The 26,854-nt window shown below is 41.7% G+C and overlaps 1 protein-coding gene across 1 annotated transcript in view; it reads right to left on the bottom strand.

Moving 5' to 3' along the window:
- The window catches only part of LOC117611907 (uncharacterized), a 37,519-nt gene that overhangs the window by 3,318 nt on the left and 7,347 nt on the right, over positions 1-26,854 (bottom strand). Inside the window, exons 2-3 of the mRNA XM_034340364.2 lie at positions 9,046-9,274; positions 184-8,921 (exon numbers count right to left, since the gene is read on the bottom strand). Of these exons, the coding sequence (XP_034196255.2) occupies positions 184-388 (205 nt within the window). The 5' untranslated portion in view covers positions 389-8,921; positions 9,046-9,274. The remainder of the gene's footprint in view (positions 1-183; positions 8,922-9,045; positions 9,275-26,854) is intronic.

Below are 26,854 nucleotides of genomic sequence, written 5' to 3'. Positions count from 1 at the left end.
TTGACTGAATTTCAACCGGAAATTTCAAAGTATTAAAAATTTTGATACCTTATAAAATTTTCCTATCAATTGTGATCGATCGAATTCAAACAACAGCTGTATTAACAAATGTTTCCCGGTATTCCTTTTTTAAATTAGCAATTAGATCACTGGCTGTTTAACAAAAATACAAAAGAAACATACCAGATACATTTTTCATATGCTTTTTAGAGGCACGATCGTTCGCCGGTGAATTTCCTTGGCCCAGCAGGTCCTCGACTTCCGTGGCGAACGGTAATGGTTCACGAACGTCCCGACGAAGCGACTCGACGCTGACGACGTCGTCGAAGCCGAGTGCCTCGATCGAACAGCAGAAAATGAAAAAGAGCACGATCAGTCTACACCACATGTCGTCGATTCACCGATATCGATGTCGATTGTTTGTTGGTTAAGTTCGACAGTGGCTGCTTTATCCAGCTCCTCCCACCCGCCTCTTCTCCCTCGAATTTTCTAGAAGGAAGAAGGGATACCCCGTGGAGGATATTGGAAATCAAAAGGATTTCGTAAGATCCTACCTGAACTATTTTTAGCGAAACATTTTCTATGAATTATTATAAAAATTGTTGATTTCAATAAACGAGATACTTAGCAAAAATTTTGTTATCTATTCTTTCGCGATAAAAACTTTCATATACCCCTAATATTTGATTTAATTCTATTTACCAATACTATGTACCATTTCATTTCATTCAAATTCAAATAGCTTCGAATCATTCTGTTTGCGAAATGGACCCGAACACGAAACGGAGGACTTTTTCAAAATCGAAGCTCAATGAAAAACAAAAGTGAGTAGATTGTTCATACAATCAGTGACATATATTTTACAAGTACACTCAAACTTCTACATGCAGTGATTTACAATCTGGTACGAATAAATTGAATGACAGGATGGATAATAAAAACACAGCTTGCCTTTTAAAACGTTATCATGAATGAATGAAAAGCGAGCCATGAACCATCAAGCGATCGGTGAAAAATCGTGAAACGAAGCGGTTTCACGCTTTCCATGATCACGGGAATAAAACGACGCGACGTTCCGGATCGATCGTCGAACAATCGAGTGACATAACGATATCGGGATCGTTGGCATCGCGAAAGCGTTTATGTTTCGAAACGTTCTTACGCGAAATCGTTTCTCGCTCGCATTATCTCATGCCTGTTACGAGGACGTTTCAGTTATTCGATCGTTACAGTAGGACAGTTAGATGGTGGACGATTGTTCGTTGAACGTTTTTGCCAAACAACTTGCCGGATCGTTGGGAATTATGCAAACGATAAGCGAGGCGAACGCGAGACACGGTTATATAGCGGTTGCAATCGGATGTACAGGCTGATTCTAGAGACTGGGACGTGTTTTACTTATTTCCTGTAGATTTTCTTTTCGTATACCAAGTTACGAAAGTTTAAGTATATGGATCATTAAAATAGAACGAATTAAATTGACTAAGCTTTATATTAAATTTATTTTTCTTATTATCCTTCGATAAAAAAATGTAATAATGAAAATTTAATTATGATAAAATGAATAATTGTGCTCGTCAAATAAATGACAAAATGTCGTCCTAGTTTCTAGAACGAACCTGTACAAAACTTTTATATTAGGTTTGCATCGATTTTGCGATCGCGTTAAAATACCGTCGTTTACTTAGACAGGCTGAATGACACGGATATTGTTCGCGGTGCGACACGGATATTACGTGGAACGGTTTCTAAAATACGTACTTCGGCGCGCGGTTATGTCGAAACAGCGTTTCCCTAAGAAATAAAACATCGTTTGGAGGAAAGGGCACGGAATCTATGGGACGATGAAATTTCAGGCAGCCGACTGAACCGCGGGTGCACAATTCTTCTTCTCTATTTAAAACGAGCCGAGGCGTCGCGTCGACATAATCGAGCTTAAAGCCGGGCTCGCCGCAAGCCGACGCTAAGCGGGCCGGATACTCGCTGCGCTAGCTACTTTTCATCCAGATAATCCGGTAATTTGAAAATCCACGATGGAATGTAACTCCCTGAAACTGCTCGACGTCTTGTCCCTACTGCTGAGATCGTTTTTTCGTTTACACCAACCGAAGGGCGTTGAATTAGAAGCAACGGACCGATGGAAATTAATCTAATTATCGCGGGACTCCGTTTCAGATTCGTCCGTGGCATTCTCTGGTAAATCTGGAAGGCTAAGAATGTTTGAAAGTTCGGGTAATCCGTAGAAGTTTAGTGGATTCGAGAGATTTTTCTGCGATCCTCGTGGTTTGAAAAATACGAGCTGGAATTGAATGGAACGCAGAAACAGGAATTCTGGGGCATCGACAGAACTGTACGAATAATAGGAATTTTATAAATTAAAGGAATATTAGATACGTAAAGCAGATGTCTACCGAGAAATCTTGGTAGTTAATTTTCATGAGTCAAACTTATAAAGGAATGAAACATTTATCTATAGTCCTCGATTCGTGGAATTTATAACTATTATAAGTTGACATCAGATTGCGAAATATTCGAAGTCGATAGATTTGAAGCACGTAATCGTCGAAAGCAGACGTCCTAATGTATTCGGCGCCTCGAGTATCGACGTAACACGTGTCGTTTCCCGTATAGATGGACGGTACGTCTCGCAACCTTGTGTTAGGGTTGCGAATTCATCGTTGAAAAATATATCCACGGGTTTTATTTTGTATTATTTCTTATTGAAGAAAGCCTTGCCTCATTTTTAACTTGCACCTTTGATCAGAGTTTTCCATTCGAATGCTTCCAACATTTAGTGCAGGAAAATTCATGCTCATGAGTTGGTTTTAATAAAGAACGACGTTGCTTGCTTAAATTACAGTTTTCCCTCGTGGCGTTAAAGATACTGAAAAAGTAATTTTCTAATTTTTCGTGTTGTAGATGCAATTTTCGTGGCAATTATTGTTCTTTTTGTTTAATTAATCTACTCTACCATTTATGTTCGGGTAATATCGAACGAGCGCGATCGTGCTTCAGGTGAACCTTTTGCCACGGTTGCAATGGCAAAGCATAGAAAAGTGAAGAGTTGACGTCACAGCAAAAAACGCGTTGATTAATGACTGTCCTTTAAAGGGCTTTCTCCAGGATAAACTTCGATAAAACCCGGTTGCAAAAGAACGTGGTTCATTTTGCTGTGCCCGCCAATACGTCGATGATGTCGATGGTCGATGAAAAAGCAACGTTATTTATATTTGTCTATCGAACGCTTTTCTTTCCTCCCGTTCAGATTGATGAACACTCGTTAAAGAAGATTATCGTCGGAAGAAGATTTTTATTTTACAATTCTTTTACCATTTTCAAGCGTTTCTTCTTACTCTTCAGCTACGTGATACATCATTTCACTTCGCCGCTGTTTCTAGCAAGTAATTAACACGAAAAACTAGTGTTCTTAGAAAATATTTTTCCAGCTTTCATTATGCGTAAATTACCAACTTTCATTTCCGGCTTGCAAACTTTGTAAATATACAACTCGCTATAAGCTGCAACTTGAATACACCGAATATCATTTTACAAGTTTTTAAACATGGACGTTTTAAACTTGCAAGGCACTGGGAAAACAACTTTCTGGAATTTTTGCGTTGAAAAGTAACGTTCTTATGTTCTTCATATTTTCCGAACGAATAAGTTTTCCAGTCGGTAATAAAATTTCTGTTTAAAGCTTAAGAAAGTTGTCAAGATCGATCGATTAAATTTCAACGTGGAACGAACTCTAATAAAACAAGGATTCAGAGATTTATCGATACGATCGAAGAGGAACTGTAGCGATAGAATTATGAGAAGAAACGATTTCAGTTTCGCGCCCCAATCTATTCGCATTTCGCGATATTTGGCGCCGTTGAAATAATACAGCACGATGAAACACGTTTCGTTCCTTACGCGAAAAATCGTAGGAATAAATCGCGTAAGGAAATCGGGAGATACAGAAGTTCGATTCCACTCGAATGACCTCATTTCTGGCAAGGATTCCGTAGATTTTATCGCGGGAACTACCTCGAACGTCACGGGACGTACATTGATAATACCAACTATCGAATATAGCGCTAAAATCTACGAATATCCACCTTTTTTAACCGCTAAGTGATTCGTAGCTTTTCTCGATAGCTTATTTTTATCTTTTTTTCTGTTTGCTAAATGATTTAGGTCCCTTTTTTAAATTTACTTCTTTTTAATTGTCGATTGATTCGCACAATGATTTTTAATGACTTGGCAAAAATAAAATTGCTGTGAATTCAATTTTCAACCCTTTCTGGAGAACAGAGCAATCAAGCATATTGTCTGGTGTTTGGTGCAGCACTAAAGGGCAACATAATAAAAGACAGCAGAAGCTGATTTGACAGAGTGTCTCCCTCGAGAATCATTTCGTTCCGCTTCGATCATGTTGTCATGGACCGTATACGATCTCGTCCCTCTCCGTTAACCGATTTCCTATCCTTTTCCATTTTTCGAAACTTGTCAACTCACGAACAGGCAAAATTTCAAGCTTCATCAGAAAAGTTTTCCAAAGATTTTAGTAACGATGAAATTTACAATAAGTTTAATATACCGGTTTTCTAGATATTAAAATAAATTACATCGGTTTTTACTGGCCGATGATAACGTAACGTCTCGTCAACGAGCGTTTTTTTGTCCTCGTTGAAATCCGACGGAATTTTCCATTTAACGAGGTGTCAGGAGATCTGGCCTTGATTCGATTTCCCGAAGAACTCTTCTCATTCTTTGGTGAAATTCAATTTCGACCTGAATCTCAGACCCTGTCACGGAACAACTTAGGCTGCGTTTAAACGGGAGCGGCAGCTAATTAAAAGCCCCCGGAGATTTGCATTCCCCCGATCAACTGAACATCTTTTCAGTTTTTCCTCCGAGTAAATTTCACCAGCCGGCGTGCCAATGAAATTCTTTTCGATACTTTGGTAATTATGCTCCCCCAAGTATTTTGCAATAACTTTCACCACAATTTTCTCCTTATCTCTTTTTCAACTTAATCATCCCCTTACAAAATGATACACTTTAAATAATTGCAACTGATTCTGAATAAAATTGACCCACCTTTTTAAAACTTAAAAAATGACACTTAACACGAGGATATTCAATTCTGTTTCGTCGATGGACGAAACGATGGTGAGATAAAATTCGCGAAAATGGTGGTAAAAATTTTCCAACGAAGGTAATCGCACGGAGCGAAGAAATCGAGGAAAAAGAAGAAGAAGATGGCCTTGCAGGCTGGTAAGTCGATGGTGGATGGATTCTGTCGGGATTCAAGCTGATGCCATTCATCTTCGTCTCTCGAGTGAGCAACGAGCTGGCCTCGGCTCTCAGCCGCTTCGGGACATGCTCCTCTATCATGTCCACCAATACTTTGATCCCCTCGCTGTTTCACTGGGCTTCTTGTGTACGGATGCATGCCTCGTTTCGACTTATTTCCCCTCTGAAACCCCGTCCATCTTAGCTACCAAGTATCTCCTTCGTCCGTCTCTTTATCAGACGTTTTTTTTTTTCATGCCCGTGAAACTTTTCATTGATCAATCACGAGATGAAAAGTTTTCGGCGTACCGTGCCGTTGATTATAATTGAGTTGCGTACTTCGCCACGGTTTCATCGTCACTGTTCAAAGATTAAAAGATTAATATCGGAGCGACGAGAAGGTTCTTGGAATTTCATAACCGTCGAACAAGATACAGCCTAAACGAGATTGCCGTGGTACCATTCAATGAATTGCGAATTTTTTTAAATTGCCGATGGTAGTTAGCAAGCGATAGAACAACTGTCAGGACGAGAGTTTCTCGAGAAAGTTTCGATTCGTCGGGGGTGAAACACATTTCAGAGTAGGTTGAATCAATTGTAATCGTGGCATGTCGGTAACGTCGTGCTTTTCTTCGACGTAAACGAGATTCTTTTCCATGAGGAGCCCATTAATCACCCGCGTCTACACCGAAGTGATACATTCCAGCCGGAGAATCGGTTCGCGAACAGTTTTCACTCGATCTCATTTGCCGACGAAGTCGAGCATAACCCACCACCCTAAACACTTTTCCAACCTGATCCGGCTGCTTGCGATCCAACATCTCGCAGCTTGCTCCACGTTACACCTCGCTTCCAATCTTTGCAGGCTTACGAGTACTCCTCCTCCTCTTCTTCATCCTCTTCACCATCGTTTTTGCACTCTCTTTCGCACGCTTCTCAACCCATCGATAACCCCGTACCATCGATTTTCTTTTCATTAATCCGCTTCTCTCACCGTCGAAGCCTCTCTATATTGCTCGTTTTTCGAAACGATCACTTCGATGACTTCGGCTCCTCCCTACGGAGCTCGTAAACGTCCTTCTTTACTAGACGTCAAATTGAAAGATGATCAATTCTTTCATTCTTCTGCTGCTTGTTATATTTTAAAATAGAACGGGACCGTGCGAAGGAAAAAGTTATTTAAAAAATTTTTCTCCATTTCGCTCCTGTTATTCGCGTATTTATTTTTCCTCCATCTCCGAAATTTTTACTAAAAACACTATCGACTCTTATTAGATTCTCTTCTTTTTTAAAACGTCGACGGTAGACAGGGTGAAACCGGGAAAATTTCTCGAACGTACCAGCAAGAACTGCGGAGAATTTAATTGCACGCCAGCTTGGCGTCCGACAACATATTTATAAACTATAAAAGCAGTTAAACGTCGGGCAACTTGTATCGGACAGGAGAAAAGTTCGAGTTTCATTCGCGGTAAAAAGTTGGATGGTTCACCGAGCCAGCCCCGACTCCTCGGGACCGGATGCTAAAGAAATAGCGAACATTTTCCAAGTATCCGGCTGCGAGCACGTGATCGATCGCAGTATGGATAAGATCTTGTTTAAATCGGTTTCGTTTCTCTTGAAAATTTCTCTACCCACCTCGGGATCGCTCGTGAATTCGCTCGACTATGCCCCGATCTTCCACGGAGATGGTTGGGAAGAGCTCGTTACATTGATGACGTTAGATTTTCGAGGGTATTCAGCCTGTTAACCGAGTCATTTTTCAATGTACAAGTTATTTCCTTCTCGAAAGTTAGCTCCCTCTTAATTAAAGTAACAGCAGAATCCGAAGGAAACTTCCATCGCCGTTGTGAAATACGAAAAGAGCGAAAAAACGTAAAGAGGCCACTCCTACCGTGAAAGAAGTTCCTCGGTTTGTTGTTTCGGTCGGAAACTTTCGCCCTCGAAAGGTATGCAAACGAAATGTTAAGCGTTTCGTACGTGGTGGGTCGATACCGTCACTCGGGGAGAAGATCACATTTAAATGAAGTCGATCCCTTTGTCGGGACTGTTATTCTTGAGCTAAATCGTTCGTGACTGGTCGTTGGATTCCGTAGCCAGCGTGAAGTCGGACCTCTCGCGACGTGGAACAGTGTGTTTGTAGAAATGGCCTTTATCAGATCCCAACTGCTTAATACTCTATTACGGGGACAAAAGCGAGGCGGAGCGGCCGACAAGCTGTAACGAAGTCGACGCTCCTACAACGGAGTCCGTTAACGTTAACTTGCACTTCCTAGTCTGTCCCCTTGGCGGACAATGCCTGGCCGAGTGGCTGCTAACTGGTCTGAATGTAATTGCGAGAAAATGGCTGTAGAAGGCTCGGCTTTTCTTTTTTCTTTTTTTTTTTTTATGAAGCTGACTACCTGCCTCGTTTGCCGCTACGAACAAAGGATTTCCATTGTGACGCTGTGTTAGAGCGAAGCGGACATGTTCAGAGGTTGACTACTTTATGCTGAATGAAATGACGTAGAGAACGTTTTAAAAATGAACAGTTTCGCGAATATTTATTTCATCAGACCAGGCATTTAATTTGATTAAATAATTAATTGGGCAATTGAACCATCAGATGCTAAAAAGAAATCAATTATTCGATGCAGCTTCGAACGTTTTCCATCGTTCGAATTCATTTTACGATGCAACGATCCTCGACTCCAATTTCGTCGAGTGATCACGATTAAGCGCGATCATTTTTCAGCCGAAGTAATCTAGAGAAGCCGAGCAGTTAGATCATTTTCCACTAATACACGAGCGATTTGTTCCTCGAGGGAGAGGATGGAAGTCGTTTCTCAAGTAACACGAACGCCCTCCACGCTCGCGTCGATCCGATTCTTTCAAAGTGCAATCTTTTGCGCAAATGGGGCAAAATTGAAACGCTCGGAATAAACGAGCCGTCGTTTAAATCCGTTCGACTCAATCTGACAATCACGGTGAACACGGATTGCTGATTAGAAGCGTTCCGATCTTTCCTTTCCTCTGTGATCTTCTGTGATCACCCTTGCATTCTTTCATTTTGATAAGCTGAAAAATAGCTTCGTCAATACGAAAATGTATAATAATAAAATGCATTTAAATTCTGATTTACGAGATATAAATTTAACAATATGGAATCTAAAATGGTTCAATTTCGAACGATAAATGCTATCTTTGAAAGAAGAAATCAGAAAGATCCATCTTGCCAAATGGAGACCCAATCGACTATCCTCGAGAACTGAGAAATTGTCTCATAGTTTCAGATGAATGAACCGAGGATATCGATGTTAGCCGGCATCGTGTCTCGAATATCCAAGCAGCTGGCTGGCTAAGTATTTACGAGAGGTCCTGCCACGATCCGACGTACTATCGATAACACTTGGAGGGCTTTTGCCAAGGGATCGAAGTTTGCATGGCACGCTTCACGGGCCGCGATGAAATAGGAAGGCTGGCTATCTTTTCGACTTTGCCCGAATATATCCGGGCAGAACTGCATCAAGAAGTTCTCAACGGTAGAGACGAGCCGATATCCTTTACCCCCTTTTCACCCTGCATCCTTTGCACCCGTCGTCAACCTATCCTCTTCTTCTTTTCCGCTCTTTCTCGCCGACATTCAAACGGCCAGCTACCACCAGCTGCATTTGCGACAGAGAAAAAGGACCCGCTCATTGCTACGTCGCGACCTTCACCCTTTTCCTCCTCGGTTTGGACACTGAATTTCAATGCGATTCTGCGGAATCTTTGTCCAACGCTACCTACCTTGTACATATACTCGACTGGATTTCCGTTTGACCGTAACTTATCTATTGATCGTCGACTGTTCGCCGTCAAAGCGAGCCCGCTTTGCGAATATCGATATCGATACTGCATCGAACGATGATGATCCTCTTGTATGGCACATACGTATCTTTGTACATGATTCCCTTTGAACTCGACGAACGGTTTGTTGAGCGATGAATGCGTTTGATTTTCTACCATCTTAGCTGTTCTGAAAATCACAGAGATTCTTCGTTGAGGAATGTATAAAGTTCAATAATGGAAAAGGAATTTTTCTTGAATTTTATTGAAGACTTTTCGTTGCGTTTCAACTTAATTTATAGGGGATTCGAAAGGTACTAATTCTCTGAAATCATAACGCGTACCTGGTGTTCGGAATAATTGATTGTTGCGATTCAGGATCGATCAGTGAAATAATAGACGCGTTTAGCGTTAACTTTTGCACCGCGGGTAGCTTATTTTGGAAACTGTTATAATGTACCGTGAAAATAGCGTCCCCCGATCGCGGACACAAGCGCTCATTAACCTAGAAACGTCCTAATAAATTTTCTACCGTTTCCGTTTAACTTGTGGACGAGGCCGCCGTTGGATAAGCGATAAAAACGATTTTGATTAACTTCGTGCTGCTATCCAATTCAGCGAGGCATATTAATGGCAATATAGTTTAATGAGAAACGCTGTGGCACGGGTTAGTTGGAAATTTTGCCAAGCAAAATTCGCGTCATTCAGATTAATCGTTAATAAATTTAACATAGGTGTTCATGTAAATGAAATGTACGAATTAATTACTAATTAATAATTCAAACATTGAAACATTGAAAATATAATAAAATGAAACATTAATTCTTCGTTACGAGGTACATATTTAGGTAATAACGCTGTTTCCAAATGCAACACCCAAGTATGAATAAACTTAATTCGAAATTCTGTAAAGTTAATGAAATTTTAATAATTCTATATATTCTTGTGACAAATATGGCCAATATTTCTGGTTTATAAAGGATTATTCGAAGTATCATTTAATATTCTTAAATTTAATGGTGGTACGACTTTTGATACGAATAGATCCGTAGCTCGTCTGAAGTCTTTAGATTTTGAATTTAATGGACGATAAGGCAAAACTAACGCGAAAGGCAAGTAATTCTGACTGTCGACGATGGTATTACCGGAAGCGAGGAGAGGTTCCCGAGCTAAGCTCCTTCGTCCAACTTGGCCCTTGGCTCCTTCTTTTGCAACAGCAGTCGCCTTTGCTGCCGTTGCAGCTTCCTCTTTCTTCCTGTCGCTCGTTGATAACTTACTTTCGCGACAATTTATCAGTATGCTGAAACGTGCACGCCACGATGTCCAGGATTAATCCTGGAGTTCTTGTATCGAGCGATGAATCAGGAGTGTACAGATCAAAGATTAGAGTATCTCTCGTATTCCTTTCGTAGTTTCTTGCTGGCTTGATAAAATATCATCGAGGGAATTGATAAAATATAAACAAGACCCAGCGAAGTTATACGTTCGAGGAATCGAATGGAACAATGAGCGTTTAAACAAACGGTAACAATCGTACGATTTCGCCATAAAATCGAGGGTTTTCGTAAATCATCGACACGACAGGCGGTGCTAGTCGTTCGTTATGGGTTATAATCGATCCGATGCCACGATATTACCGTTATCATATGGGGCTGCGGTTGACCTGGAATCCGTTCACCCTCGATTTATGACTTTATCTATCTTACGTGTACATTTCTCGCCCGCACCGTCCGTTGCATTTAATATCCCGAAATCGTTTCGTCCCGCGAATTCGCGTTTACTTATTACGCGATTAAAGCCGTTTGAAAAGAAGCGAATTTTGCGATCATCGACGGTTATTCAAACGTTGCTCGCACGCAGGCTAGCCAAGGCTGAAATCGATTTTTCTCGAACGCTAATATCGACGAAGGGTCGGAAAATTTAATTTCACATCCATGCGGAACGGCTTCGACGAAAGAGAATATGCCCCGACGAAAAATGGGGTAGGGACGGAACAGGGAACGCGTAGAGAAATATCTGGAGCAGTTTTTTTGAGAATATCAGAAAGAATTCACGTCGTTTCGAGCGAACGGTATTCCCTGGGCGCAGCCTTTTCGAATTCATTTGCCGCTTAAAATTACGCGGCAAATCCGCGCGAACGCTAGCAAGCTTTCAGATTGGAAAGCCATTCGCTGCCGGAGTGTGCGATAATTCGACTTCTCCATTGCCACGTGTTCCGTGGATGTAGCTTTCCATTCGGTGCACGATTTCGCGGGAGTACGGGAAGGAGAAGCAGCGGAAAAGGAAATCGACTGAACACGCACACGGGCGACACACCTTCGTAAAGTCGTCGATGCGTGCTCGATGAAAATGTTTGGATAAATACGATGCTGCTGATAATATCGGATAACGCGATATTATATTCTGTCCAATATCAAACTCTTTGATACAATTGATTAAATAACGAAAATTTACGTTTCATTCGTTTCTACTAAATATTGCATTCGTGGTGTGTATCACTGACGACCGCCATGGTAATCTCCGCGTTAAGGAAGTGCTGTATCGTGAGTCGTAAAAAGAGAATTTCATTCTACCAAGAAACGTTTCTTTTCGCTCGCGATTACGATCCCATCGTTTCGTCCGAGTATTTAAATAAGCATGGTCCGTACCCCGTCGAAGTGACTTTATGGTCGGACAGGGTTGGGCACCCTATCCACGAGGGTAGGAGCAGAGGAGTGGCGTTAGTCTATGCGATAAGAATACTTAAATCCGCTGGAACAAAGAGGGACAGGAAGAGAGAAATACGAAGAAGATACAGAGAGGAAGGAGGTCAGATGGTAAAAACGAGGAAATAAGGGGAAAAAAGGTTGGAAGGGACAGAGGTGAAAAGAGGAAATAAATGAAACAGAGTGGAGGAGGGTCGAGAGAGAAGGTAAAGACTTTCGCTGGGGATGAAGAGGCAAGAAAAAGCTGGAAGGGTGATGTGCGAAAAAAAACGATCAAGAAATAGAGCGACAGAAACGGATGAAATATGACAGATAAAAGCTTGTAAATTGATGATACAACAAAATAAAAGTGATTCCTGATTCATATAACGATAGGTACTTGCATAGCAGGGTGCAAAGTTATTAATACAAGAGGTGCAGCTATCGGATGCAGGATTTCCATTCAACAGCTCGAAGCATTATCATCGATTTCATACGTAATTAATACGAACGTAATACGAACGATGAAGCAGGTAATACCGAATTGAAACATGCATCGAGTGCCGGTATAAGCGTTAATGATTATAATGGATAATAAAATGTTGAATTGTCGAAAGCTTAAAAAAGAATCCATACGAATGTTACTCCAATTATTTTAAAAACCGTAATCAAAAGAAACTTACGGTAAGCTTTCAAAATCAAAATGTCTAGAGTAAAATAACGTGGAATTTCCACGATATGAGCACGAAATCCTTCAACAGATGCATCAACATTATTGCACGTAATTCTTCTTCCATTTCAGTGACGGATTCTCAAAACTTTCAGCGTAAACCACAAAATACCACTTGAATCGCACCATCGATCACCTGTCTGACAAATAGCAACCTCCGTTACGTTTGCTCATCCGTTACCAGGAAATTACACTTGATACTTTCTGAAGGTAGCCGAATACGAACATTGTTGCGACGATGAGAAAAAGCGTGGAAGGTGGCAATGTAACCGGAGTTCCGGTGTCGCGGAACGGAAGACAGGTGTATGCGGCGGGTAAACGTGGTAATGTCGCATTGATAACACAGGCACGCGCGGCCGTGTCGTTATACCAGGACGATCACAGAGTAACCAGGGTGTGTACAATTGTACAAGGCTTTTCGGGACGAACGGAGAGACAGAGAGGCTGCGGAGCGTGACAGAATGGGCGTCTGGCCGAGCTGACCACCGAATGAAATACCCGCTATGTATAGGACAACCAGTCGTTGGCTGAGCGTGATGGAATTGGTAGGTCGACAGATAGCTGCGGTGGTGACGTCGTGTGTCGATGCGCCGCCGGTAGCATTCGTTCAATTGCTCATTGATTGCCTTCGCTTGCTATTTACACCGCTACAATTACCCAATAGCGGTCGCGGTAACATGACACGTAATGGAATTCGGGGGGGAATCTTAACGCGACCAGGAAAAACGGTGCAGCAAATTATCCCGATCATCCGAGATTAATTAACACGTTCGGTGTCAGCTTCATATGTTGAGCTTTCGAACGGATGGAAATGGAATCGAAGGTAGACCGTAATAAAATCTGCGTACTCGTACGTCGCGTTCCTTCATCGTTCGAGAGATCGTGTCCTGCCAAAGGACGAGGATCCTCCGCGCTCGTTCGAACGGAAATTGGCCACATCTGTGCCGTATTCTCGTTACTGCCACGCTCGAATTCGTGTAGCTCGACTTTATCGGCAACTTCGAACGACGGCCTTTAATTGAACCGTGGAAAACTCCATCGGAAAACGGTCTATTATTTCCTGCCTGCTACCAGGACGGACACCAATTATATCCACCGAAGTAAAATATATTTTTGCAACGAGCGACTAAATGTAAAATTCTAAAAATACGTATTTTCCTTGCCATTTTACCGTCCATTTCATTTCGAGCCAACCACTTCGTATCTCCGTATCGAGTTTCTTCATTCGAAATTCAATTTACCCGGAGTTCCGGTTTCACGGATTGGTAATGTTAAATTTTAAAAAGTTGACGAAACGATATGAAACGGCGAGAAATGATTTTTCAAAGGTCTCTGGTGTATCCAGTGTACCCAGAATACTAACGTCTTCTACTTGCTCGTTTTCCCGTCAAACGGAGCTCGGCAATTTCATTGACTATTGTAAATTTATCGCCGACGATACGTCTCGCTGCTAATACGTTCCTTGCTTAGAGCGTGCAACGAGAATCCCCTTGAATAAGCGTCGACGGCTGAAACGCGTGCGGTATTAATTCCGCGCACAAGTCTCGTTACGGAGAGACACACGTCGCGCGGGAAGATTTGTCTGCGAACTACGTTCTTGGGGGTTGCGGCAACTCCAAAGGGATTGTGTCTATCTCGTGTACAATCACGTCGCGCCGTTAAATGAGCGGCCTCCAAGCTGGGAATTTCGATGCCTCCCAGTTATTCAGACAAATTTCGAAATTCCCTTAAATTCTAATAATCGTCCCCACAGTCGAATATGTCTGGGGAAATAAAAAAATAAAAAGGTAACCGTACACGAGGGTCATTTCGATTAACGAGCGCATCAGCTGCGATGTCAAGCTACATTAATCACGAATTATATCCATCTTCGATCATCGAAATAGACACGTACAGAGGCTCGCATCAGCCGGGGGAACGAGGAGCCGTGCATTACTCGTCCTCGCAAATCCTCCGTTTCGGTGTCCGCGTGTACGCCCATTATTTTTCCCGGTACTTCCATCCATGTAATTAATCATCGGCGTTATATCATCCGCAGCAGCGGCAGGGCATTATTCCGAGCACGAACGCGTGCAACGAAAACGTGCACGTCAGCCTGGCCGGTTGCAAATAATATTCCATCTGCCGATACGTCTGCAGTATTTGTCCAAGGTCGTGCAAATCACAGCCAGGTTAAATGCCTATGTAAACGACCAGCAAGACATTCATTACGCGTGCACACCGGTTACCCCCGTGGACAAGGAATTATCGTGTTTTTCCTGTCGATCCACGACAATCGAATACCCGTTCAATGAAACGCTTTACGCTCGATTCGATACGAACCGCGGAAAATCATCTTTCGATTCATTTAATTCGTATCGTTTCTCAGTTAAATTCTTTTTCGAAGCTTACAAGATGACAATACACGTAAGTTACCACGTATATCTCGGTCTTTTCATAAAATGAAAATGTTACAGAATTGTTTTGAACTTTCATGCATCTCGTGCTTCAGTATTCGTACCAATTTCGTCGCTAATAATTATATATTAACGGTGGATTGTTTCAAGCACGCAATACTTAATTCTACAGTTGCCTACTTACATAATTACGTTCTGCTTGTAAGCTTTCGCACGCACGTCGGCTAATAATCGGTACACCATTGTGAAAAAAAGAAGAAACGAACAATTTTGCCATACGATTACAGCAGTAACGAGTTCTCCATAATTATACTCGCCATACATAGGCACAGACGAGCCATATGCATCGCATTTATCCGCTAAAACAGTAAACTGCTTTCAGAGTTTCATCTAATGCCAAAATTACGTACACACACACACACACACACACACAGAGAGAAGCAGATTGTTGCATTATTTATGACATAATTACCGAATGGTCAGCCGGTACCAATGCGAGAAAACTGCCTACCAGTATTCCGTTTGTCACTGATCAACGAACTATCTCTATATTGAATTTTCCGTGTAATATACGGGCACAGGAAGCGACAGGAAATGTTCGTGTCGTGTAATCGACGCGAACGAGCGAGTGTAATTGAGAAATGGCGCGGAAGAATCAACGCACTAATAGCGAGGAAAAAGCGATGTTTTCCGCGAGGAATCGGTGAAAAACGTTATACTCTTGTTAAATAATTGAACGCCGCGTCGGCATATTTTAGTGTGATGAATGGTTAGGAGCGACGCGATATTGTTTCGCAGTAGAAAAATCAATACGTAATCAGACACAGGGTGTTCCATTATTACGTGACTCTCTAAAATAATAATTCTTTCAACCCGAGCAATTCGCATACAGGTTCTTTAAATTCGAAACGAAAATACCATTCTGTTTTTCCTTGGGAGCAGACACGCGACATATACTCGAAGAACACGAAAATGGTCTCTACCAAATAATAATATGTATTCTGCGAATACATTAAAGCACGAATGTTTTTCATTCTTTTTCAACTACCCTCCATAAACGAAACGTTCAATTCGTTCGTGTATTTTCATAAAAGCGCTAGCCGCTTTTTTCGAAACAACATTTCACCGGCGCAGCATCAAACGTCCCGCGTTCTTTGACACACCAGCCACTTCACAGTTTTATCGTTCGTCAAATTAATGAAACCAGGGTAGCAAGGTATTCTGATCACGTGATCGCATCCTCAATCGACTCGTTAATTTAACGATTACCGATGAACATCAATGATGGAATTTCTTTTCGCGTTCCTCGCATTCTTCGCTCGCGGTTTTTTCAAAAATCGAGGCGATTTACATTTAATGCATAAAATATGCCATGCTCGAATTTTCGTTATATCGGAAAAAATCGTCGATATTTTATCGAAATTGTTTTTCACCCGGTGAGAGTTGAAATTAATTGCATCACTCCTGTTAGCATTTTCTCGTTAACACGCGAAATAACGATTGTTTTTGCAATATATATATATATATATATATATTTTATTTCATTCGTTAATACAAGTGTGAAAATGTGGGATAATGTAGAATATCCCAACAAATCTAATCGCACGAGTGAAATCATTCGGTAGATGAGGGTCTCTAGGGTCTCTTTGCATTCCAGACAAAATCGATTAGCCAAGACTCGAACGGCATGCCGTTAAAGCTCTATTGTAGCCTGTTAAAACGGATCATTGGACGCGATCGTTCGACGTTGTTTTCCGTGTTCGATAGGTATTATATCTCGAGGCGTGGCTGCGGCTTGGCATAATTGATAACGAAACGAGGCATAATTCAAGCTGGAAACGTGAACTAACTCGACGTGTACTCGAACAGTAACGATACAGCCTATCTTATCTCTAATTTCTGAGCCGAACAAATTATTATTCAGAAAATGTACATTTGTCCAAATAATTTTAATAATTCCTGAACCTTCATTTATAATAAGTCCATCAAATGGTGGGTGGTTTAATCTTGGTGAAATTCCTGAATTCAGGGGATCATTTTGGCAAGGGTATCGCTATAAATTTTGCACGTGGCTCGAATCGGGTTGAATTTCGTAAATGCAAATTCGATTTCATGTTTCAAGGGTGCGGCCCAATCGGTGCCTTACGTTGAACCTGTTATCGTTATTGTCTCCCAAGCGAGCACGGTTAACCTTTCGAAGTAGCTGACTAGGTAACTTCTCGCGTTACCCTTCCGGCTATTAGCTTAAACGATTCGTTTCGATCGATAGTCTAACGGGCAAAGTGTTAGCTTCGAGCCAGATAGTTTTTCTATTAATGCGGAAGAATTACTAGCGAGTTGCAACCCGGTAACCATTCTATCGATGCACTTTTATGGATTGAACGAAAGTTCTTTTATTTTAAAAAGTAATTAGCTATTAGCAAAGACCGTTAATTAAATTGTGAAAAAAAATTGTATCATCACTGGTCGAATAAATAATAACGTTTTATCACAAAAAGTTTTAAACTATTTTCCTGAGAAATTTATTTCTTTTAAATGAATACTCTTCCGGGAAAAATTTCTATTGAAATAAAATTAATATTTGTGTTATGTTATGCAAGCGAAACGTGGAGTAATGAGAACAATGTATCAAAGAATGTGAAGCATGACACAGTAAAATTTCATTTAAATTATACATATCAGATCTTTATGCACACTCTTTCTAACTAAATTGCTCGGTTTATCGATACGAAGTAATCTCATCTAATTAGCCTTTATCTCTGACATTAAACGTGAAAACATGCTTTATCGTGTGTGTCTGCTAATCGTGGAAAAAGAGTACTAAAGCAGGTGGAAATCATTTGTCTACGTGTTGTACGTACTTGGAGAACCTCGATTTTAAAACGAGCATGAATATCATTCTTCGCAGACCGTTTTCTGAGACTCGTTTATAACACCCTTATCAGATGTATGAGCTTTCATTACATGGTTAGAATTCTTCGAAGTTGACGATTTACTATTCATACGCGAAGGCTATTTAGAATCAGCACAAGTTATATGCCATTAGATTTCTAAAGGCTATCAGCATTTTTTAGAAGAGATCGCGGTTGCAATCATAAATCACAGGATATTTCAGCATTGTCATTGTTTGCTAATTTACGGCTGATGCGACCGGGGGATTGCGATCGATCTTTATATTTACTTTCCCACTTTTGTTCTAGGTCTTCCCATTTTCTACGAGCTGTCGTCAAGTATGAGATTTTATTGCACCAGAATATCCGGCTCACGTAACGATTCAGCATGCACTGAAACGTGGCTCGACTTAAAAACGAGCCAACCCTCTTGGGAAACCGCTGTCGTGTATGGTTAACCCTTCTACCAACGACTGCACGAGACAACAGGCCAAGGGTTTAGAAGGAATTCCTTCCAGTGAAGTGATTGGAAAAATCGTAGAGGATCGTAAGATTATGTAAATCAAACTGGCGAGATAGGGACTTCAAATTTTTTCTCTTTATCAATTCGCTCCGGAAGGTCGGCGACGCACGGTACTTAGGCCGTCGACTCTGAGACGTAAGAGCTCCAACCTTTATTTTGCAAAGCGACGTAAATGGAACTTAGAAATATTTACTATAGAACAATCACTTCTTGAATTATGCTTAAGTTGAAATTAAATGAAATCTGATAGTCCTTGATACAAGAAAATATCGACTAAAAGTTTTATCGCAAACAATTTCTCGTTTACGTAAGCAGCTTTACAAGAGCTTTTTAGCACCCCGATCCATCACGATCGATCTAACAAGCTTCGTATCCATGGTTCATTGACGCTGCTGTCTTCGGATCTTCAGATTTCTCTATCAATCACTGTTTAAATCGATCACGTCGTACCTTACCGCAACGAATTCCTCTTTTTTGTCTTCTATTTCACTAAAGTCACACGTCCAGCTCGCGACAAACCATCAATAAATATATATCCTCGAAATTGTACATTCTTCTGTCTGTATTATTTCGTATTTACCATTTTTGAACACTGTACAAGTATTTCTTCTCGGTCGGTGTCAGAAACGTGCACGAACTCGAGACGCCACGTTACATACGTAAGTAGCTACCACGAAGGCATTTTGGTAAAACACCTTGTTCTAGGCTAAGAGGCTGTTTAGTATGCGAGAAGAGCTTCGAACAGATTAACTTAGCTCTGCCAGTCGACGTGGCTGGTGTTGATTCCATGTTGACGCAGCTCTTGTGGCTTGTGACTATATAAAAGTGATTCAGATGTCATTGAACGTCACGGAGAGTAGGCGACTATTGATTTCCACGAAAGAAAATTCAAACGTGCCGAAGTCGTAGTTTCACCATCTGATTTTATAGATTTCAGGGTCCTTGTATCGATCGTTCCAGGGTTCGAGGTAACAGTCGACCGGATAACCTTATTGACGAGTCCACTATCGGGTCCTTGGACGAAATGCACTACCCTTTACCTTTTCTCTTCCTTTTCAGGAACTACCATCTCCTCGATTTCCTTCGGGCATCGAATCGGTGACCCGCATGTATAAAAAGACTCTCCGGGTAACAGGGACAAGTATTGCGTTACGTGGCCGAAAGTTTAAACTGTTTTCCATGAAATTGTTATGTCGCGCACAATAGGGGCACCGTTTCAAAACATCCTCGGTCCTGGAGGGAATTGTAAGACGAAGCGGCGTTCGTGCGAGGAAGAATGACGCCTGCGACAGTGAATGCATAGAGAGCGAAGATGAAGACATAGGGAAGTTCGAGGGCAAGTGTCTGAACAGGATGACTGAGTGTGGTATCAAGACCCTCGTAAGTAAGGATGATAGCGACTCGAAGGTGGCATAGCGAATGGCACTGGCTCCTATTTTCTACTGTTCCTAATAACCCGGATCGTCTTCATCTTGTTCCCGCGGTAACGTTCGTTAACTTGTCCTTTCCTTAATTCTACCACTCCTAATTATCGTCCTCGTTTAACTTCCCCCTTTAAATTTTGACACTCGTGTTCGCTGGTACGTGCTTAGAAAGACGAAGCAGAGAATTTTCGAGTCGGTTTTGAAATTTTCCATACCCCGAAAGATTTTAATTTAAATCGTCACTGTCTCGAGGGTTAAACTCGTACTCGAGTGTACGTGTTACACAGTATCCTGAAGGTTGCGTAGCGGTTAACAAGAGGGTGGAGAACTACTTGCGGAAGTGAAATTGTAAGATTCGTGTTTATAGGTAAGCGCATATTCCCTCGATGAAGCTCGCCTCTGGCAACGTTCGCCGGGCAAGCTCGTAAATTCAGCGTAACACGAGGCCAGTTATCAAGGAACGTGTCTATATGCAAACGGAATTGCAGAAAATGGAAGCGCAGCTTGTAACTTGATTCCTCGATACGAAGCACGCGAGTAGTTTGTACGGGCAGGCACAATAATTCAACTAATATCGAGTAAGGTATAGAATGTGGCTGGCACCGGGGCGAAAGTGCTTATATTTGTCCGTTTTGATACCACGGCACGATAGTCAGACTGATCGTTCATTTTAATGATACCGGTAAGAGAAGTTCGACCTTTTCAGTTACGAGCCCTTCAATTTATTATTCTTACCCCTAATAGAAATATTTATTACCACTGACTGTGTACCAACATCGAAAAATGAAATTCTTATTTTCTGTCACGGAGAAAAGAAAGTTTATTGCGACTTCCGAGAGAATAATGGAAGTCGGTGGTTCTTACTTTACTAATGACCAATTAGAGGTCTTACACTAATGAACGAATGCACTTCTACTTACGACTGTGAGCTTTTAAGCGCGGGAACCCGTGTGCGTCAATCTCAGGGGCTAAGGTAGCGGTAGCAACCATCTAAACTTTGCCGAAAATAAAAGTCGACCGTGGCCAGATGGCCGTTCGCCAACATCTCATTGTCGGTAGAAAGGATTCTATTTATTTCGTAGACACCTTGGGGTTTATACGCTGCATCACGCCATGCTTCTACTGTTAATTGTGATTCACCGAACTATAATTAACGTTACCCCCCTTAATCAATTTTTATAAGTCCCGAATGTAAAGGAAACTTACGACGAATTTATAGGATAGTCCAAGATACGAATTTCGAAAAGCGTATAGAAAACAAGACTAAACGTATACCATTGAGTTTCGAAGAATAAAGTTTGAAGTTGAAAGTAAGAAGCCGCGAGAAGGAGAAATTGAGAGAAAAATCGTAAAGTAGAATGAAATAGAAAGAAAACTGGGAAAGCCAGTGAAAGGATAGAATAAGAGGAAAAAGAGGAACCACCGTCTCCGCACTTACATAATATATCGAGGGGAAGCTTGACTCCGCCGGCGCAAACTACTTGGTAACTACTTAGAGAGGAGCGCGGGTCTGACGAAACTCTCGGCAGACTACTTATAAACTTATTTCGTGGCACGTCTTTAAAATGATATAGCTAGGCGGGCAGGTAGCGTGGCAAGGAGAACACAGCCTACCAAGCAACCCATTCAAGAGACGCGACCGACCGTACCAATTCTCTCTCTCATCTACCCTTCTTCGTCTCCATTTCCTTCGGATAAATTAGTTTTTTATGGTCGGATGATCTGCGAGGATGCGCCACTCGATGGAATAATAACTTTTACCGGCCACCTAACTTCCCCGCCCCTCCTCGCTTTTGCACCGAACCGGCCTCCCCCCCGTTTGCCGGAAACTTATCTTGTTTCACAATTAGTCACAGCTCGTGTTTTCACCGAGACGACCGTGAGCGCTTATCTGGAAATATTCGGGACGAGCGACTGCAACTTTGTGTCTAACCAGATGGTAAATAACGTCACGGAAAATTTCCCTGTACCTGTTGGAGATACAGTCTCGAAGGAGCGTCGACGAGAGAAGAGAAGAGGCTTTTATACGTCCGGTTTCCTTCAATTTTGCTCTTCCACTTGGGAGCTCGATTGGCGAATCGAATGAATAATTAACAAGAAAATTTTAAGCGTTAAACGGCCATTCCATCGGTACAGATACGAGAAATGCACGTGAAACGTATTAAAAAGTTGAAGCACTCTCTTTTTCAAATATTCCATCGAATCGCTGGAGATCATCCACTGAATGGTTCGCCCAAAAACACGCAACCCATCAAAGTGGATGCTTTAACCAAAGATAGGAAAAAAAAAAAAAAAATGAAAAAGCTAGTGGCTCGTTTAATAATCGACACGATAGCGTGCGGTACGTAGTTATAATAGCGAAATAAATCAGAGACCGGAAATCCCTGTAGCCGAGTGAGTAGTGGCCCGATCCAACCGGAAATCGATACACCCCCTGACAGCAGAGACATCGCAATGTTCAATAGCGTGGTTTGGATTCCACGATGCTCGACATTCCGTGCATACGAGCCAGCGCCACGTGTATCGCTCACCTTTCACCTGCGAAGAGTTTAACGAGGTTCACGCTCGCGTAACGCCGAATGAATATGGATGAAATATGTATTACGCTGCCATTCTTCATCCGCCGGCTTAGACGGCCAAAGGTTTCGCCCTAGCCGTCCCCCGACCGGCCACCCTTCGCGTCCCTTATCCACTATTCGTGGCAACAATTTCGTATTCATTGCTCGTGCCCGTCGATCAGCTCGAAAAGGATCTTCTCGCACGCTTCCCTCCCTCACCTCATCACGGTCGACCGCAACGACTCGTCCTCGACTTTGATGCAGCTGCAATGCACAAAGCGTCGGGACGCTGGTTAATTAGATTGGCCGTAATCGCTTTTCTCGCTAACCTTCCCGCTATCGATCGATCGCGAGGCGAGAAGGATCTGCTGCATGCGGAAAAATGTCTGTTAAATGAGTTTAGTTTATTTCCTTATCGTTGAAAATTTTGAAGGCAAAGGTTTGCTATTTTTTTTTTTGAATACTCGTAGTGAATCGATAATTGTATCTTTTTTTCCTCGGGAAGTAAAAATATAATCCGATGATTTTTGCAACAATAACGAAGATATTTGAAAATGTTAATTATCAGTGTCAGATGCTGCGAGCTGTATTGTAGTCATGGAATAATTCCATATTCTTTATGGAATGTTACATTAATAACAGAATTTCTTCCGTTTATTGCTTCGAGCTGTTGTCTGTCGTTGAACGAGGGCGCAGCTGGACGACAGAGGTTTCTTTTGTGAGGCGAAAGAAGGAAGTAGAGAAAAAGCAGAGGAAAGGGAAGCGCGTGGGGTATAGGAAGGAAGAGCAAGGAAAATAAATAAGGTCGCTAATAACGCTAGGTGAGAAATGAAAGCTGGAGCGGAGAAAAAAATTACCCCTCTCGGAACGGAGAGAATGGGCGACGATGTTGCCCGCTACACACACGGCAGGACCGAAGCAACCCCAGAAATTTAATTTACCGCTTTGTTGCAGGGTTATTCAGAAAATGTTTCATAAAATTACCGCGTTCTCTTTGGCGAGGTGCGTGACTGGATTTAGCGTGGCCCGGCTCTGTGCCAGAAAGAACTCGACGGTAATGAAATTACGAAGAAAGAAAGGGACGGATGGTCCCTAAAGAAGTTACCAAGAAAATTTCCTCGGCATCGAACTACGTGAGCGAATCGATGATTCATTGAATCAATCAATCTTGTAAAAAGCTACAGTCTTGTACAATATTAATTTTTCATACAGTATTCACAGTATTAATAGCTTTCCCAGCTAGTTTCATAGAAATTTATTCTTTCAATTTAAAAAGCATAAACTGCAGTTTTTTCCCGTGCACCTTTGTCAATATTGAATTTTCATCCGTGTAACGTAAACGTGTCTCCTTGTTTCCAGCGCTCCTCTTTCCGGCTGAACTACTTTGTACACCGGAAAGAGGATCAAAGCAACGTATCGTACTGCTTTCGGGCATTATCCGGCAAAAGGATTACACGGAAAGCAACGAAATTCTATTTCGCGTGTACACAGGTATCGAAAAAAAGGCATTGGTACGTCCGCGGTTGGACGAGTCGGTTACTCGTTTCCGCAAGGTGAGCGCGGCGTTTACGAGGCTTGCTGACGATACGACACCCCGGAGACCGGATAAAAGCCTTTAAATATTTAGCTGGAAGTGGTGAAAAAATAGTCGGTTAGACGGTAAAGTTGGTAGAGTAGCGGGGTGAAGTCGTGAAAGGGTCGCCTGGAAGAAATCAGCAAGGGTCACGGATCAAGGGGTCCAGCATGCATTATACATGTTACCCGCATCCATTGGCTTTGGACAGTCTATTCTGCACGAGGTATAGAGTGGTACGAGAACGATAGTCCTCGGCTACTTTCGACCCATCGACCGATAATGCTTCCAATATTCTACTTTCATCGAGGCCCGACGCCTCAGGCTGATGTACCGACTTTAAAACTGCAACGCGCGGCTCTCCGTTAAAGTGCATTCTGTTTAAACGCGGGAGAAAGGAAAATAGATCGGTAAAAAATGTTCAATTACAGAGGAAAATGCAAGAACCCAGGGTAGATACATAAAATGATTGTTTCTGATAGAAAAGAACGACTCCGGTCACCGTGAAACGCACAAAGTTATATAGCAGCATTCGGTTGGCGCCGCAGGCGAATTCCATTAAAATTAATAATGCATAATCTGCGTGTTCCTCGTGGTACGGGACAGATTATATCGGCGTTCGGTGTCGTCGTCGGCGAGGCAAATGAAATTCGCGGCTCCTGCGTTCTGTAGCGATTTTTGAAAATGCGAAAACGTCGCGTACCAGCGAGATTATCTGAGCGAGCGTCGCGCTGCCTGCCAACGGAATCCGTTTATTGCGTGGAATATTACATAGCGTTGGCAAGGGGGGATTAATAATGAACGGCGACGGTGTTGCGCGACGATTATCGCGTTTTACAATGGAAATCGTTCGCTCGAACTGTTCGGAGTAATCGCAAACATCGGATCCGATTTAATGAAGCACACTGATACCCCATGAAACGCGTTTACACGATGCAACTTCCTGTTTCGTTTTAACCCTTTCGCTGATGGAAAATTCAAAGCAAAACGTGATTTATAAGTCTGACAAATACATAGGTATAAATTAATATCCTTTTAACAATTAAATTTTAAAATTCAAAATGCTGCATTAAAAATTGGAACGATGCTTAAAATAAAAAATTATGTTGAAGTGTAAAAAATTTGATTTAATTTTTCTGCTCGTGTACGTGCAGCGAGAGAAGTACGTTGAAGTATTTAGAATTGGAATGCAAAGAGAATGCATATGAAATATGCATCAAATCAACGAGCGAGTGCAATCGAACGTTTGTGAATAAACAAAAGTATGGAAATATGGCTGGTATTTTTCAATTATAAAAATAATGAATTTTCCTTTCAACTTCAAATTTTTATTAAATATTTGTTCTTATAAAATCCCTCAAAAATGCTCTATCTTTTCTCTATAGAATATTTTCTACTTAAACAAAGGGCGGTGATATTTGATCGCAGCTATACTTTCTAGAGCATTTGTAGACTGCATTCTGTGTTTTATTGGCCATCGATAACCGACCATATTTATCAGAGACAATCGAAACGAGTACGCAACGATTTTTTGAATTTAGCTTCGAGCCTTTGCTATAAATTTTAATTTCACATGCAACGGAACGCATTAATAGTGATTTAGAAGATCACCTGTCTGATAATAATTTTCTATATCGATGAAAATTAAGAGACAAAATGTTTAATGATATTGATAAATTTAACGAAGCCATAACTTTAATGTTGTTTTAAAACCACAGATAATGGGACCTCGAAAACATCGAGATTAAAATTTCATCAATAATTTCATTATCCCATACATTCGTAACTGGAATAATAAACCGAACGATTTGGGCGTCTGTCATTCTATCGTAATCATCATGGTTAACGTTTAATTGACATATTTTCATGGGAGTTTTGAATTAAAATACATTTCGCGCTGTTTCGCTTCCCTTGTGCCCAGCTGAACCGCTTTTATTCCCGAATTAAACTCGTAACTTTGTTCGTTAATGAGATTTACATCCCGCGATGGGCGCAGATTTCCAGCTGCGAAACGAGACCGTTGGTGCTTGATACCGATATAAATTATCTTGTAATTTTTAACCGGCTCGCGTTATATGGAAATCTCTTCTGTCATGCCTAACTGACAGGGGTAGCTATTCAACGTCGAGCTCGTTTATTCATGTTTGTAGCGAACGTTTCTTCTGAAACAATATTTTCCACTGTAATATATCTCTCCGCGTTTCCACGGAATTATTTTAATCCCCCGTACTCCTGTGTATATTTTCTCTCGCCATCAAGTAACGCTACCGTTAATAAATAAACAAATAATTTAGCAAAGGGAACGAAACCACGGCTGCCACTACTAGTATGCTAGTTATCATATTAATATGCATTAAAGCGTACTTAGTGGAAAGACTAGGGAAATCACTGCAGTATCCACCCCCTGAAGACGAAATAATACGTTCGGTAAGTAACAGGAACGCATTTATGCGATGCATTTTATAACGCTAGAAGGGAAGGATAAAGCCAAAGGAAGAGAAGCGGTTCACCGTCCGGTTAACCGTAATATTCCTTTTATTTTATTTTCATTTTGCACTGCCGTGTAGCGGGGCAACCCGTCGCGTCGCAGCGGCTCTCTAAGGGAAAAGTAATATCGTTCGAAGGAAAGCCGAGGCTGGATGCCATACGGTGTACACGGCGGCTGAAAATTCGATAAAACAAACTCGCTATACAAGTCTCGCGTAGCTGGCTTGGTTGCTGTTGCTACTGAAGGATGGATCGTGGACAAGTTATCGTTCGGTGTGCTACCTACGGCAGCCATCAAAGTTTCGCGACGTGAAATCGCCGTGGGAACGTCGCGTCGAACCGATCGAACCGGCAACCCTGATATTCGCACGACAGATTTTCTCCGAAGACTCGTCGGAAAATGTTCGTAAGATCAGGTGTCGACATTGAATGCGACGAAAACTTGATCTGATGCAAGGGGATACAGGCAAATGTAATGTTCACTCGCCTACGACGCGTTCCGCT

Source organism: Osmia lignaria, chromosome 10 (assembly GCF_051020975.1).
Source record: "Osmia lignaria lignaria isolate PbOS001 chromosome 10, iyOsmLign1, whole genome shotgun sequence".
Taxonomy (NCBI): Eukaryota; Metazoa; Arthropoda; class Insecta; order Hymenoptera; family Megachilidae; genus Osmia; species Osmia lignaria.
This window is presented reverse-complemented; position numbering and strand designations above follow the sequence as displayed.